At 31.8% G+C, this 17,403-nt stretch overlaps 1 protein-coding gene across 1 annotated transcript in view; it reads left to right on the plus strand.

Moving 5' to 3' along the window:
* Nucleotides 1-17,403, plus strand: part of LOC134265673 (uncharacterized) — a 31,209-nt gene that overhangs the window by 1,314 nt on the left and 12,492 nt on the right. The window contains exons 3-4 of the mRNA XM_062747891.1: nt 202-414; nt 16,488-16,661. Coding sequence (XP_062603875.1) covers nt 202-414; nt 16,488-16,661 — 387 coding nt within the window. The remainder of the gene's footprint in view (nt 1-201; nt 415-16,487; nt 16,662-17,403) is intronic.

The raw sequence follows: 17,403 nt of genomic DNA on the forward strand, positions 1-17,403 counted from the left end.
TCGGTTAAAATAATTTGGTCGGTAGGTACAAGGGGACTTCTTTTATTATTAATAAAATTTCCACATATTTGTTGACGAGACAAGGGGAATAAGAAGGGAAAAAAATCTTGTATTGGATTGTAAAATGTTTTTTAGTCGGGAAAGGGCAACCAAACAAATTTTTGGAGATGGTCATCTGTGATTTTGTATCTTTTTTCTCAGAACCATTTAGAGCGTTTGGAGAGTTTATAACCTGGGTCCAAGCCGTATTAGAAAGCGGAACTTGGAAATTTCATGATGGAACATCGATCCCGATGGAAGGGGTTTGTGAGATTCAAAATTCAAATAATCCTGGAGAAAACAATATGAGAACAAAAAGCAAAAATGGATTTATCTGCTCTGATATGCCTGGGAGCGTTGAAAACGGTTACGTCTGTGAGAAAATTTTGAGAATAGATTAGAAAAATTCATTATGAAAATTGTATATTTTTTTGCTACAAACTCTGTTCTGTTCTTTGAAAGAGCTATACTGTAGATCGCTAAATTTTCGCAACACCTTATTTTCGCGAGATAGTCATCGACTCTTGATTAGCGAGACAAAACTTTCCCGAATTGTGGTTATTGCTCTATATATTCTTAAGGAATATTATTATACGCGAGAATGAAACTTTCGCGAGCACACTGTCTCGTATAATTACGCGAAAATAAAGTTCTTGTGAAAAAAAGTGATTTACAGTTTAAGAAAAGAGTCAGTTTTGCCCCTTTAACATTAACATTTACATATGAATAATTGATTTTTATTTTGTCGAAGAGATTATATAAAAGAAATTTTTCCAATACATATTTCACATTTATACATGTATGTACTTACAGGCTAAAAATGATGTACGAAAGGGCGAAAAGGCCGAAATTTACAATCCAACCAAAAAAAGACAAAAATGGGTTTTTTCTTGACTTTTTTTTTCTAATGAGAAACACAGAGCTCAGCTTGGAAAGCTTGATACTGTATAAGGCCATTTCACGGCATTCGATAAAATCACTTTTAAATGGGATTTTATTTAACTATAATCATTCTATTTAATAATTTTGATGTTTGTTGTTCAACATCGATCACCTAAGTCACGTGATTCAGAGATTACAAATGGCCGTCAGTTTAAGAAAAATTGAGGGTCGGTCTGTACACATCAAGATTTTATGCATGTTTCTGAATACAAATGATCAAAAAGTGTTTATTTATGTCGGCAACACACCAGACACAAGTAATAAATGCGATTTTTTTTTTAAATTAAAAACTTCAAATATTCTTTTGACATGAATTTTGATGAATCCACATTTTGCATATTTTGAATGTAAATCTTTACAAAATGCACACCGCATGATGTTGAAAATAGGTTTAATTGGCATTTAATTTAAAGTATTATATCATATATCTTTATCTTGTAATTGCATATTGTTTCTATGGATGTGGTACCTATTTCACGCATAAAATGCCCGAGTAAGAAATTTACGAAAGCCCAGAAGGCTCATTCGAGATTCGAGTTTCAAAATACGAGATTCGAAATTCGAGATTCAAAATTCGAGTTTCGAAATTCAATATCCAAACCAACCAATCAAAAGCGAGTTCAACATTTGATTACTCCCCTTTTTTATGTTTTTACTATCAAGAAATCGTTGAATATATTCATAACAAATGGGACATTTGCTAAAATGATAACGCAAGAAAAAATGTTTAATATATCAAAACGAAATAAAAATAAAATTTGGGTTACATTTTGAAAAAAATATAAAATCTTATTTTTTTAATTAAACAAAACAGTAAATACGTTAAATGTAGAATATTATGTGGTTTTATCGTTGACTTGCGGAATATCTTTGTCGACTAATTTTTAATAAAAAAATCACACAAAATTAATCGATCTTGTCAGAAGCTGATAACAGATTCAATAAAAATGGTCGGTCCTGCAATCATTTCACAGCTAGGGCCTTAATTCAATTGCAACAACATGTTAATGATTGATATATGTATCTGCTTTCGTAGAGATGGGGATAGGCTGGGAATCTTTAATTTCAATGCTTGACCTAATTACTCATGATTCAACTTCGCTTGCAAAAAGCCCATATCTTAGCAAATGTATACAAATATATTTTGTAAACAATTCCTGCATGAAAATGTAGCCAAAACGAGCGATTAAGTTAGTAAGATAATCAGGATTCGTACATTACATGCAGGTTATTTTTTTTATTGGTTATTCAGTCTTAAATTAAGTGTTGTAAGGTTGTTTGGTTGTTTTTACCCAAAAAAATCTTACACATATTTTGTTGTGTTTTCTTTTACCTTCATATATCATTCATACATTTATAAAAACTTTTGTAAAGAAGAGGAGGGAGAAAATTAATAATGTTTAGATATGAAATATTAAATATCGTACCTACACTGCACAGCAATTTAAGGGTATATATTTCATTACATTTATAAAGAGAACATTTGTGCACTGAGACTAATTGCTGAATCGAACTGTAACATTATAAGGTTTTACAAGTATAATTTAGTCTTTGACCATAACGCTCTTGTCAGAGACTAAAATATAAAACGTACCATAACGCGGCCCATAACGCTTTAGTTCTCCAGCTAATTTAGACTCGTCTACTATTTGATATCAGATAAAATAAATGCCGCACTTATTTTATTTCATATTGCCAATCTGTATTGTATAGATTGAGAGCTCTATCTTGATTCGGTGGGTGGTGGTGCATGGCCGTTCTTAGTTGGTACTCGCTTTTCATTATATCGCGGGTTCTATTGTATCGCGGTATATTCCAAAAATTCAGATACATAGCTCATATCCTTTCTGTTGAATTACTATCTGTTTGTCGTCCGAATGTATACTTTTGTGATGATTAAAAAGTATGGAACATGCGTCGGTAATTTTTTTATTCAAATAAAACGTAATTTTACACATTTCCATTCCCGTTTTTATCATATATAGATCATTGATTTTATAACCTAGTAAAAACCATAATAAAGTTCGTGTTTCGAAAGTCTTTAGTTTGTATAATTGTTTATTTTTTATGTAGAATTACACCGTAAATATATTAAAAAAAAAAATTGAAGTCCATGTCAGCCACAAGTTTCCATGTTTTTCTATACCGCGATACTATGAGACTCTCAAATTTAGGAGGTAAATAAGACTTTCCATTAAAAAAAAAGACAACAAATTAAACAATGCAAACTTGAGAAATAATTTGACACTGAAAAGTTAGGCCATAGATTGGTTTATGGATAGTATTTGATGAAAGTTAAAGTAAAAAATTGGAATAACCATTTTTTATGCAAAAGGATTAAGTACCACGATTTTATCAGACACCAGTATATATGTGACGCGCCAAGCAAAAACCTCCCTTATGTCTATTATGACGTAACGTCAAAAGACGCGTCTAAAGTCAACAAGGTAAATGCGACGTAAAAACGTCTCCTTGAGAGAAACTCTCCGCAATAGAACAGGGGGATGTTGTTTTTTTATACACTAAGACGGATTCTTGGGTGTAATTTGATGTAGTTTATTTATTAAAAATTTATTCTCCGTCAAGTGGCTGTGTGATATCTCCTTTTCACAATTAAGTGTGTATTTTTTAAAGATTTCCAGTGGTGGCTGAAAAATTCCCCTAAGGCCGTTTTTGAAATGAAGTTTGTTTGCCTTCTCCCTATTCGGGTTAAAAAATTACATTGGTAGGTAGGTCGAATTTTTTTTTTGTCAGAAATTTTCAGTGTTGAACAAGATTGAAGGCATTAAAATTGTTAATAGGATGAGAAAAACCGGAATAAATTATTTGCAAGTTTTTAAAAAGATTTTAGTCTGTTCATTTTAAAAGGTCAAACAAACACGTTTTTAAAGATAGTTTTTTTTAGCTTAATGTCCAGCTATTTTGTCGTAATGCACATGCAATTTTAAAGGAGCATTAAACTAAGGTATTTTTATTTAAATAGCGATGCAATGAAAATTGACCTGAATTACTTCTCTTTTAATTATGGAATGAATTTAACCCAATGTAAACGGTGTACATGTAAACTGGTTTGGGACAGTTAACGCTGCCTTTTATATAAATAAAACGTGAACTGTTATTGAAAAATATTTAAGTTTAGTTTTTTTAAAAAAGTATTCTCTATAGGTACGACACAGAGTATTTGATTTGGACACTTCTTCCGGAATTAGTTTTAGCTGTCGATTTAAAATGAATATTTTGAAGAAAGACCTTTTGAGCTTCTCAATTTATTTTATTGTTGAACACCTTCTCATGTTGTACAAAAAATGTAGAAAAAATTCTCCCCTCCCCCTCCCTTCCCTTTCTTCTGTGTCGCTTGTCTGCTTTATTTCTTTGGATACTTCGTACTACATGTAATTTCGTCTTGAATTTACGGATGCTCGCATACATTGTAAGTAACAGTCCCACTGTCTACAATATTTCGAATTCATGATTGAGAATTAAACAGATTGAACGTATGTTTATCAACCTTTTCATAATCTGTTTGATGAGGTTATACACAATACACCGAATGTAAAAATGGCAAACATGATACATCACTAAAATGTTATAATTAATTCAAATTGTTACAAATTCATACAATCTGTTTGAACAGTTTTAAAACTATTTTGTGCATGGTTTATCTACATGTACTAACGAAGATTCTGGAGTTCTGGATTCCCGAAAACAACATAATTTTGGTCATGTATAAAATCGCTGAATCAGGCTGTTGCATGTACATGTAGTAACGTCTCCGGTACTCATCACATTCAGCCCTTTTTAAAACATCAATACAGTATGGGAGTATAAATTAAACGTTTTAGAGGTTAAAGACTTTCTTTTTAATGATTTATTTTAACCTTTAGTATGAAGGATTATTTAACCTGAAGTAATTATTTCCCCGACAAAGACTTTACTACCAACATTTCACGATTTAACATCTACCCTGGAAAATAATAATCTTGTTTCCCTCTGTTGTATCGCAATTAAATGAATATGAATATGCGTTTCAAATTATGAAAATTTGCTACCAATTACACGTTATTTATTAAATGTAAAGATGTAACAAATTTTTACAACGTTAATAAATTTTTCCTGCAAAAGTTGCTTTGAACATGTACATGTATTGGCAGTTTAATGCAAAATTAGTACGGTACAAATCTGCTCAAAACATTGGCGTCGGAAGCAAATTGAAAGTGGGGGGGGAGGGGGGTAGGTATAAGGAATTTTTAAACCTTCAAAAAGACCTGACAAGCAATAAAAAAAAGGGAAATGTGCATTGGTTAAACACGAAAATCCAATTATGTGGGAGGAGGGGGGGGGGGTAGGTTCGAACTCCAAACCTTTTTTTCCAAACACACCACTTTCCCCATTTTACGCCTATATTGCAACATGTCAATGGAAAGGGAAAGTGGGGGGGGGGGGCTAAGCCTACGCAGCAATGTCCAATGACTATATTAAGTATATCTTAATATAGAGAAAAAAAGGGGGGCTAATCCCCTCCTACCCTCTCCCCCCCCCCGGGTTCCGACGCTTATGCAAAATATATTAATCCGATGTAATTAATATGCCTATATTTGTTCAATATATAAGGAAGTTGGAGTATGTAAATACATGTATCTGAATATATCATACTAAAGTCAATGATCAAATCGCTCTATATTCTACGATAAAGGATTTATCGAACATAAAAAATACATGTTGGTCGGCTTGAATATTGCGTGCTTGATCAACTAACCCATTCATACAGCTTCTCGTGTATCAAAAAATTATAAATTACAACAATTAAGTATTTTTTTTTAAAAAAATAGCAAAAGTTACAGCTTAAGATGTGTGCCTTGTTCTTGTTTAATTAAATCAGATAATCAATTAAGCGTGAATGTCCATAGATGAGACATGCCCCCCCCCCCCTCCCGTTTACGATGATCGAAGAATATTACATGTAAAAATGTTTTACCCGTTCTCTTACTTTCTGTTGCTATTTTTGACATGCGTGTTTTAACCAATACTAAAATGTAACTAGCATTTAAAATGATTTAAATAAATCATAATGTGTGCATGTACTTTCTCAGGAAGGTAACAGTGAAGCTTAGTATAAGCCTTACATTCTATTCCTAGAAATGAAGTTGTGGAGTGTACGTGTCACTTGTGGGATTCATATAAAATTTATATTCTGGTATTGTGGTTAGTTATTCGGCTTATATACAATGATCGGTTCAAAATTAATTCACGATTAACTTCATACATATAAATTGCAGATTTGTTTTTTAATTAACAAGATTTAAAAATACATATATTTTACTGGGTGGGGATGGAGGTTAAATTCTGATTCACTGAAACGTATGCATGCAGACGCTTTTCTTTTTCGGATGTCGTTATGAAATCAGTCTTTCATTCACAATAAGAACTTGAAAGTTGTCAAATTTGTTTCCAATGCGTTTGTATAATTCAATAAATGCATGTTTAAATCAAATCAATGAAGATTAGGTGCATCAAATTTTAAAGTGTTCAATCATTATTTCTTGGTAATTTTTAACATATGATTATATTTATGTTTAAATTATTGAAAAGAAATATATTTAGAAGAAAAGGATCAAACTCTACTACAAGAGACAAATACAATTTATTCTTGGGTGCAGAATATCTTTTCAATAAGCCAAGAAGTCTTCCGTATTAAAACATTCGAAACTAAAACATGCAAATAGTTAACTTGTGTTAAAAGAAATGATATTTTTCCTTTGGATATAAAAAAGAAAACTGTCGCACTCTTTAAAAAATTTCAGGTACTATGACAATACATTCTATCTATTCGTAAATTGTATAGACTTTTAATGACCTGGGTGTATGTGTGTGTGGAGTAAAGACTGTCCCGAACTTCTTTTTTAAAAATAAATACTTTGATAGTGTAACAGAGAAAATTACGTGCCTCTGCTTAATTGGGATCGAACCCGACGCCTCTTTGCTTTACCGAATAAGCTTAAGGGTTATCCCACTAGCCTAAGCTAGTAGGAAGCCGTACGTGTGTCGTTTGTACTACCACAATAGGACTTTTTTATCCAAATGTTGCAAAATTTCTTTTACTATTGCAGTGATGTAGATTTCTGCCATTTTACTGTATTAAAACGCCATAAATTGGAAGATCTCCCAGGTGAAGAGAAGATTTTTTGATTTTGTCTTGAGTTTTTCCCTTGACGTTCATTTCGGTCCCCCCCCCCCCCCCCGTCATTCGTTTCTCAAAGATATACTTTAGAATGTTTATTTTCTAGTATTACGATGAAAATATCCTTAATTGTTGATACTTTGAAGGAAATCAAATCAAAAGTTTAATAATAATAAATATCATCAAATTATTATGAAGCTTTACGTCATTTTACGATTTTACGTTAAAAATCCATGCAGTTAACGCACGCGTACACTGTACGTCAAAGTAAATATTCCGTCTTTGTCATGCGATTTTTTATACATTTATGTACAGAAATATATGTCATGTTATACATCAAAAGAAAGAGAAAGAAAAACTCTACAAGAATCAATAAAAAACTGAAAAAGTTAAAAATTCTTCGATAAGGGAGGTTTTTGCTTGGCGCGTCACATATATAATTTTGAATTAATTCAAGAAATCAAAGCCATAGACCAAGATAAGTAATTGAAAGCTTAATTTTTATGTATTTACTCTATGAGCAAATGAACGCGATTTTTGTGTATCAATATTATGTTGCCTTTCAAGTTTTTCAAAGTAACATTTTCACTGTGTTTGGAAAAATGGGCAGGTGGGGTGGGGTTATTGTTAATCTTTAGAGACTAGTCACTCATTATTATGTCAACAACCTTGTAAACAACATTATAAATACAAAAATATATATACTCTTGATATAAGTAATCTATTTAATATTTAAGAAGCTATGATATAAATTGAAGTATATCTTCTTGGTCAAAAATCAAATAATTATCTATATTTCATTCTAATATATATATAACACTCTTTCTTGCATTGTAATTTAATCAATTTACCCATTTGTTATGATTATATTAAACGATTTCTTGATAGTAAACACATAATAAAGGGGAGTAATCAAGTATTAAACCCGCTTTTGATTGGTTAGTCTGTATCTTGAATCTCGAAACTCGAATTTTGAATCTCGAATTTCGAATCTTGTATTTTGAAACTTGAATCTCGAATGAGCCTTCTGGGCTTTCGTAGAAATTAGTTTCTATTGAACTATAAAAGTTGTCTCAAATGTTGAAACCACCACCACTGAGTGGATTTTGATTGTGATTAAATAAAAGTGAAGTAGAAATTAATAAAATAAATTTAATACTGGCAACAAAAAAAAAATAATTAAAATGCAGCATAAAAATATCAATGCGAGTACATGTTGACTATCCATATTCATGTGAATAGTCTATACATAAAACTCAGAGCAGTTGCATTTAAAGATAAATCTTTAAGTAAAATTAATAAGCATCGTAAAAATGGCTGTGATCTTATTTAGCTATTAATGCTTCATGATATATTTAATTATAAATGTCATCTCAGCTATATGCATACACTTGTATAAAAGTTAAGACACCACACCACGGCACAGCAATAAAATGGAAAGCTTTTTAATAATTCCTTCCACTATGCATATTTGAAGTTTTAGTTTATCTATACACTAACAGAGTTTTACAACATCCCAGGTACAAAATGGACGCAAAGGGGTTTTATGTTTCTTTTTGAGGGGAAAATTGAGGGGTTAAATTCAGTCTCTTTCCCACTGCAGCATAAAAACCTACGGTTTTTTGAAATGAATAGTGACAATTCCTTTCTTAACTCTAAGGTATTAAAAGTGGGTCGTTTGGATAACATCTTTAAGAAAAAGGGGTCCAACCCCATGTAGGCGTTAGCCAATAATGCAACAATGCATATATCAAAATTGTGACACTTGATCTTAAGTCGATGATATCTTTATCTGGATGAAATTAAAATCCTAAAATGGAGTAAAGCAACATTCAATTATCAAACACTTATGACATTTAGGAACCCCTCTCCTCCTTACCGGTTTATAATTATTTTCTAAGACAGGACTGCTGTTCTCGAAACGTATATCGATGCTATCAAAAAATGTGATAAATAGATTGAGTCCTCTCAATTAAGACCTAATAAACAAATTAAGATACATGTACACTGTGTAATGGTCCTATGACACTCGGACGAAAAATGTATTTTTGAAAATTCGGGTCGAGAATTACTGTTATTATACCTCTACTGATTTTTCACTATATAAAAGTAAATCGATATATTTTGCCGATTTCCTTAAAATCACCGTAAATAAACCGATTCCCTGCAAAACAGACTGATTCCCTGCTAAAAAGTACTTTTTTTTTTGATGAACTGATACACACCTATTTGGAACGCTTGACATTTTCTTTCAACTTACGACAAACTTAAAAATGTTCCGGATAAACTCATGAATATTCACTAGTGAATCGAAATGCATCGCGAGTCAACTGGTCCCAAATCAATCAAAAAGAACCAGTTTACTGGAAGCGAACAACAACAGAAATGGCGTGCTCAATTTTGCGTAATGTTACTTTCGATATTACTAGGTAAAAACTCGGACAATAAACTGATTTATTGATAAAATGGAATTCCTTTCATGACTGTATTCTGTTTTTGTGGGGTTTTTTTTCTTCATTTTTTCATTTTTTTTAAACATTATTACTGAATACAGAATTGAATATTTTTTTTCAAATGTTTTGTTTGTATCGGTATAATAAAACAGTTAAAGTATATCATTTCGGGAGTCAGCAAGATTCCAGTTCCCCTCGAGCAAGCCTATTTCCCTCGGCGCCAGCGCCTCGGGAAATAGACTTGCTCTTGGGGAACTGGAATCTTGCTGACTCCATCAACGATATACTTTAACTGTATATTAATATACAAAACCATCCCATCAGTAGTTCTCTATCTATAAAAGTTACGTGTGTATCCGTAGAAAATAGGAAATGTATTTTCCCGCTACATGAAATATAGCTTTTATAATTATAGAACATTTACCAGGTATGTAGTGATAAGGATATGCCACGATCATGCGCAGCACTCACTAAGGAAATACAGAGAAGTGGCATATATAGATTAACTTAACTATCATTATAAATACTAATAATTATAATAAATAACTTATTTTCACTTATTTTCATTTTTTTTCCTAATTGTTGGCAGACATTTCAACGAGACTTCTCCGCGTGTAATTTCTTCTCAGTCCTTTGATTTTAGATTTTATCAACTAAAAGGTTGACATTTTTTGAGTAAACGTGCATGACTTTTATTAATTCTTAGTAAATCAACAGAAAATTGTACTCTAATCAAAAGTTCATAAAAAGAAATAATTAGCATATGGTGATATCTTTCATTGTGAGTAGTTAGCTTTTCCAGCGAATATCGTGAACTTGTCATAACCACCTTAACCAACTTCATAATTTGTTAGTCACTTTTTATGCTAATAAGAAGTTTACATCCAAATTTTGGTGTTGGTTAAAGGTGGTTATGACATGCGTAGGAGTTATCTAACACAGCCACCCTCTTAAGTTTTTCCATTACTCTGATGCTAGTACGGACCGATAGTACTTTGCTTTGTGACCCTATATCATAATAAATATTTTTGTATCATTTACCAATAAACATTTATCATTAACTTGGAACATAAGCCTAACGATTCATGCAATTTTTAAGAAAAAATATACTTTCTGAAAATTTGAAGTCATTGTAGGCCGCAAAACGGCCTTGTAGAGAATGATCCTTTCAAAATTTTTCTGTCAGTGAATAGTCTTGGATAGATACATCTTTGGTAAAAATATTAAGTTTGATCTAGTCTGCACTCAATATTTTCTAGATGAAAACTTGCTCGAAAATAAGCAGTTTTATATAAAATATGCTAACATGGCGGGCAAACGTGATTTTTATGATTTTATATTTCTAAATTAATCGCAGTTTGACCAAATTGAAAATTATCAATAAAGAACTCAAGTATATATATCCGTGCAATTAAGAGCTACATATAAAGTAAAATTAATATATTCATTTTAAGGGGCAATTCAAGACACTTATCATAAATTGCTCTTTGATCCTCATAACTTTGAGGTTAAGAAGTCAATTTGATAATTAAATTATCAATTTACCGTAAGTAAAAAGACGATCTTACCAAGGCTCTAAAATTTTAACTTTGGCTAGAAAATTTAAATGTGGTGGTGCCACCATGATAAACGGTCCATGGAGAGCCCTGGTTATAACATAATAATTGTTAGTTATTTGACAATTGTTTTACTCTTATTCCATTTTTATATACTATGATTTTCATCAACATGGTGAAAATCATTTTTACGGGCACAAAACTTGACATTAATATTATTATTTTCTAATTCAAAGAGCCAAATTCTTTGATCATGCGAAATTATTTTGAAACACCTTCTGCAAATAAATTCAGTAGCTTTTATGACCTACATGAAATCAAGTTGTATGTTTCTCTGAATAATTTAGATAATAAAAGAATGATATTGATAACTTGTCAATTAATATGAAGTGCGATCTATATACCTTTGTTGGTGAAAATGCAACAGCATATAACAATGTCAATATGTTGATTGTTCTAAATGAGTCCTATGGACTTTATTAAATATGTTTGTGTCTTTAAATTGATTACAGGACACGAATAAAGCATTATAAATTCATCATAGGCAGTATGCATTAGAAATCTAAACATGCTGCATAACGATTTCATTTATGAATAATTCATATCAAATTTACATTTAAAGGCTTCTTTCATTGAGTTTTTGATTTCTGGCTTAACATTTTCGTTCTTGAAAAAGATGAGTGCATTTCGAATTTTTGAATTTGATAGAATAAAACATAAAGTTAGTTTAATAGGGCATTTAAAATTTAAGTAGAATAACGAGTTTATTATCTGTTTATTTTTCTTAGAGGAAAGGTTGTAATAACGCAGGTACGATAAAGCTTCCAAGAGAATATTGTAGTGTACCCTCTGCATGCACTTCTCTGAACTACAGATGTATGATGTCATAATTGAAAATGACGTCATGTCACTGCATATTTGAGCTGTAATGAAGGGGAGAGTGTCATAAACTTTACTTCTTATTTCAATCTGCATATAAAGTTGCAGAATGCTACATGTAGTTTAAAATAAACGTGTTTTTATCTTTTTTTTTCAAAAGTCTAATGTATCCAAATTATTTAGATACCTTTGCTTTATTACTCTTGTTTAAGAGTCATCGTGTTCAAACTTCGTACAAAAATATACGTTTGACATATACCCTTTTTTATACCCGTGGACAGAGACAGAATTCATAATATGTGTTTAAAAGAGCCTGGCGCAGGTTGTTAATGAGGATTTATTTAATATCTTCTGTGGAAATATGTAAGAGGAGTTTCATTTCTAACTGAATCCTGCTCGGGAAAAATGTATGATGGCTTTGTTTTAACACAGATGACGATATTCAGCGGAAAATACCCTCAGATTTGTCGGTAAGTAGAAGATAATATGAAATAAATTGTTCCAAAGAAATAGTATTACTTTTCCCAAGCACATATCGGTTTCACAAGGATGCATCCAGTTTATTTATGTGACAAAAAGTTAATAATAAATGTGTTAATAACCTGCGCCGAATTTATGTGAAACGTTCCGAAAAAGAAAAAACGACCGTCACGTGATCAACAAGGTCATGTGACATCGTAACAAATATGTTTATATATAACCTAGAAGATTCTCTGTATGAATTTGGCGTACTGAAGTACATAACTTCAGCTTTGCAACGCAGTGTTACGTTTTAAATGCATTTTAAGCTCCGGGAATCGTTAACAGTACTGTGAAGTTCTTTCCCTGATAACAATGTTATCAATAAAAATATTCCTAAATTAAAAAAAATTTCTTTAAATGTGAACACTGAGTAATTCATTATCATAAGGAAGACATAAAGGATGTATGTACCAGCTGTAGCGCCGTCGAGCGGTAAACGGCTCTATTTAAATAATCCAAGTGTGAGATAACTCCAGTTTTATTAATAATCCATGTGAGTGTAATTCTCCAACCTCTAAAGCATACGCTTTAGGTTAAATAAAACGCAAAATAAAATTATTTACAGTTTATTTACATCACAATAAAATCCAAAGTTTCACACATAATAAATCACTGGCCGGACTGCACTTTTTCCTACATGTATATCCCGTAATAGAATTAATAAGACTGACCGCGCCTAAGCTTTCACTCGGCCTATATATATACATAATATGCATTGCTCATGAGGAGCAATCTTTTTTAACGGGGTCATTTATGTAACGGCATTGCTCGCGCGGAGCAATGACATGTAAACAAACATTGCATAACAATAAAACAGAATAATACTATAAGATACCGTTACACAGCCTTCAAAAAGTAATATAAGAATAAAAGTAAAATAAGAACTAAAAGTGATATAAGAATAAAAGAGACCATATGATCTCACAATTCTTATTTTAAAAATTTACTGAATGGAGATGATATTGACCAACTAAATTCTTTGGCAAACAAGATCACTTCAGTTTATCATCTTCTCATCTCACCTTTCCCTGCTTACATATGGTGCGTATGTCACCTCAAAGTTTTCAGTACTAATGAGCATGCTTTAAAAACGTTTATGATTTTAAACGGATGCAGATTACGTGTGCTTACGGATAAGTTGTTGCTACTATGCTACTAGCAGGGATTTCAACAGATTTTTCAACATTTTGTAAAATCCATGTTTTTTTAAGGGATCTTATTGGAAAGTATAACCTGTTATTTGGTTGTATTTTGGTTGATTCTTATTGTAGATCCTCTGTTTTTTAATTAACTCTTGAACATTCCTTCCATCAAAGCAAAAGTGCTCATGACTGTTGTAACCGGCCAATAAGGGTAACATACTCCTCCTTGGTACCTGATTCAAGAAGAATATGGAGATAACGAACAGTATTCAGTCTCAAAGTCCATTAAACAATACAAAATAAGAGCAGAGCAAACATGGACCTCCGAAACACCAGGAGTTGACTTGGGTCTCTGTCGACATATTTTGGTTATCTTGGTTGGAGTTTTGTTATCAATCTCTTTTTTTATATCTTCAAATTTATCATTTAATGGAAGCTAAAGAATGTTGTATGGTTTAATCAAAATTCTATTTAATAACTTGTTTTTACATGTACTGATGTGAATTATAACTGTCATCTGTATCAAGATAATTGACTGAGCCTTTATTTACGAAAAGCAAAAAAAAAAATCCAAACAAACAAAAAGAAAATATGAAAATATAGATTATTATTCTAAATCATAAAAAAAAAATAAATTTTGATATTTATCAGAACTTGGACACTCACTTTCATGTATAACTTTCTCTACTTAATTAGACTTTAGCAGTCTTTATTTGCTGAAGTGTCAATAATTCCAATCAAACAAGGTAAATCTGCATAATTATAATTAAAGAATATGCATTGAAATGAAATTTGATATGGATATTCTAAATTAATCTGTGGATGTATAAATATTTAAGTAACAAAAAGGTCAAAGAGAGCATTGAAATCGTGAATGTATCAAGAATATTGAAGGTGATGAAAATGTTTTTAAAGTTATGTTTTATCTGCTTCGTGAGTTTAGGAATTGTGTTAAAAACATCAGTTTTAAATGTTATAAATTTTAATTATGCAGTTAAGGTTTTCGATTTTCCAACGAACTCATGTCAAGAGTTCAACGCTGTAAGAAACGGTCTACATTGCTTCTCGAAGTGTTTAGAGACATCTCGAAGGTTTTACATGTTTAGTCATGATGTGTTGCGAAGACGTTGCATGTGTTGTAAAGATTCCCCTGGAAGTGTTTTGAATGATTCCAGCTGGAAATCTTATAAGCCTCGTAAGTATCAAATAGTATGTGTTTTTGGATTTAATTCCCATGAAAAGAAGTTTTTAACTCAACCCTCGGAATTCACCTCGCTGATTAACAGTCAAAGTTTGTTTTTTCTTTATCTCTCGCTAGTGCATTATACATTTAATTTCCGACACTTTGCTTCGAATCACACAGTTTATAAGTCACCGAGAAGAAAAGACTGGCTAATAAAAAAAAAATCAAAAAAAAGAACGATTTTTATTGATAAAAAACTTATTATCCTTTAAATAATGTTGTTAGGTTAAAGTTTATTTTAGATTACTTTTGTAATAAAAGTTTTGTTGAAAAAGCTCAGTCATAGACCAGGCAAAATTTCATATATATTTCACTGATATCGAATCGTATATTTGTTTGTGTAAGAATAATATTAACAACTTGAATTCCACTAATAATATCTTTAAAATAAAATAGATATATATGTAGTTATTATAGTGTGCGAAAGCCGTGGCAATACGATAAACTCGAGGGAAATTAATGATGATATTTTGACAAACAAGTTGATGAAACAACGATTTCAGCTGTCTCGTTTAAAATCGTCATTTCGTAAGCTCTATGGTCGATACATTGGACTTGTCAGCAAATAAAAGTTTTCATTGATCATTTATCATTGTTCATGAGTCAAATACTTACTGACGTTTTTCATACTAATTCTTAGTGCATTATTTAAACACGGAAATGACGACGGATTTTCCCGCTATTTCCCGATCAAGACGCGGAGAAGACGGCGGGTTAACGTTCTGCAGGGAATACTTACTCCTTCATGGCACCTGATCCAACCTCCAGTGTTTGCTCTGCTCCTATTTTGTACTGTTTAATGGACGTTTGATCTTGAATAATTTTCGTTATCTCCTTATGTTTCATGCACACATATACATTGCATGCTACTAGGAAAATTTTTAACATTAAAAGTAAAATTCGATGCATATCAATAAAGCCAATTATAGTGTGATTTCATTTATTTTTCTGTCGATTATTTTATGGTCTTCATCGTTCGAAGATATTCGCAAATTGAATTCCTTGACAAAACTTTGTTCTGTTATATCATATTATTCTTATCCCGTGGGGACCCGGGTTAGAATAGGTCCTCAGTACCCCCTTGCTTGTCGTAAAAGGCGACTAAATGGGGCAGTCTTTCGGATGAGACCGTATAAACCGAGGCCCCGTGTCACAGCATGTGTGGCACGATAAAGATCCCTCCCTGCTCAAAGGCCGTAAGTGCCGAGCATAGGCCTAAATTTGCAGCCATTCACCGGTAATGGTGACGTCTCCATTTCAGTGAAATATTACCTGGAGAGGGACGTTAAACAGAATACAATCAATCAATCATATTATTCTTCAATGAAAAATATGGAGATAACAAGCATTTTCAGGCTCCAAAGTTCATAAATGACGAAATCAAATCTTTTTGAACAACATTTTTCTGTCAACAAGTATAGTAAATAAATTAATAAAAATAATCAATAATTCAATAACATATTTATCAATAGATAAATAAATAAAGACCAAAGAATATAAACAGCATACAATTATTCTTTTGTTTTATTTCAGCACACTGTCCATCTACTTATGTCATGTATGACTACACACATTACAATATTTGCCTGCGATACCTATCGATATCAGCTAATTACACAGAGGCTGTAGGAAACTGTCAAGCCGATGGTGGAGATTTAGTTAAAATTGATTCCTCTCACAAGTACGACATCTTAAAAGGCCACATAGGTAAGTTCCATTGTCCTTTTAAAATCCAAGCTATCTTCTTTGAAATTGGTAATTACATGTACGACTACTTGCAATTGAACGCTATTGATCTTAAATTTCAGTACGGCATAAGAATGAATTTTTGACTTATTTGTTTTTCAAAGTCGAATCATCAATGTAGACAAAAACCCATCCCTCACAATTTGGCTTTAATGTAACCACTTAATACACTGTTAGGGAACATATTTCATAATTTGAATTGTATTATGAAATATATGGTATTATGATTCAATAAGATGGTACCGTGAAACCTGTTTACTGCGACACCTGCGTAATCCGTCACATTGAGGAATTCGACGTAAAATTTCTTTTGCATTCTACTTATTATCATGTTATTGTACACTGTACAATCCGCACACTGTTTATTCTGACACAAAATTCGTATTCCAGTGCATGTCGGATTTAACAAGTTTGATGTGTTTATTACACAAGTTTCGTTCTTTCAGGACGTTTTGCAGCTGACGATTCCAATAAGGTCTGGATACAGGGTGAAAAGATAAATGATCAGTGGTTATTCAGTGATGGCACTAAGATGCACTTTTATTGTAACTTTCTCCAATTCAACGAATCGGGAAAGATACATGTACATTTAACGTCATCCCTTAATCCCTACTTTTCCTGTTTGACTTCATCCCCTTCATCAGAGCATCATTATGTGTGTGAAATCTATCGAATGTTCCCTTAAGGTCACACGATATTATCC

Source organism: Saccostrea cucullata, unplaced genomic scaffold (genome assembly GCF_032062105.1).
Source record: "Saccostrea cucullata isolate Sc308-1 unplaced genomic scaffold, CSIRO_AGI_Scuc_v1 ctg1064, whole genome shotgun sequence".
NCBI lineage: Eukaryota > Metazoa > Mollusca > Bivalvia > Ostreida > Ostreidae > Saccostrea > Saccostrea cuccullata.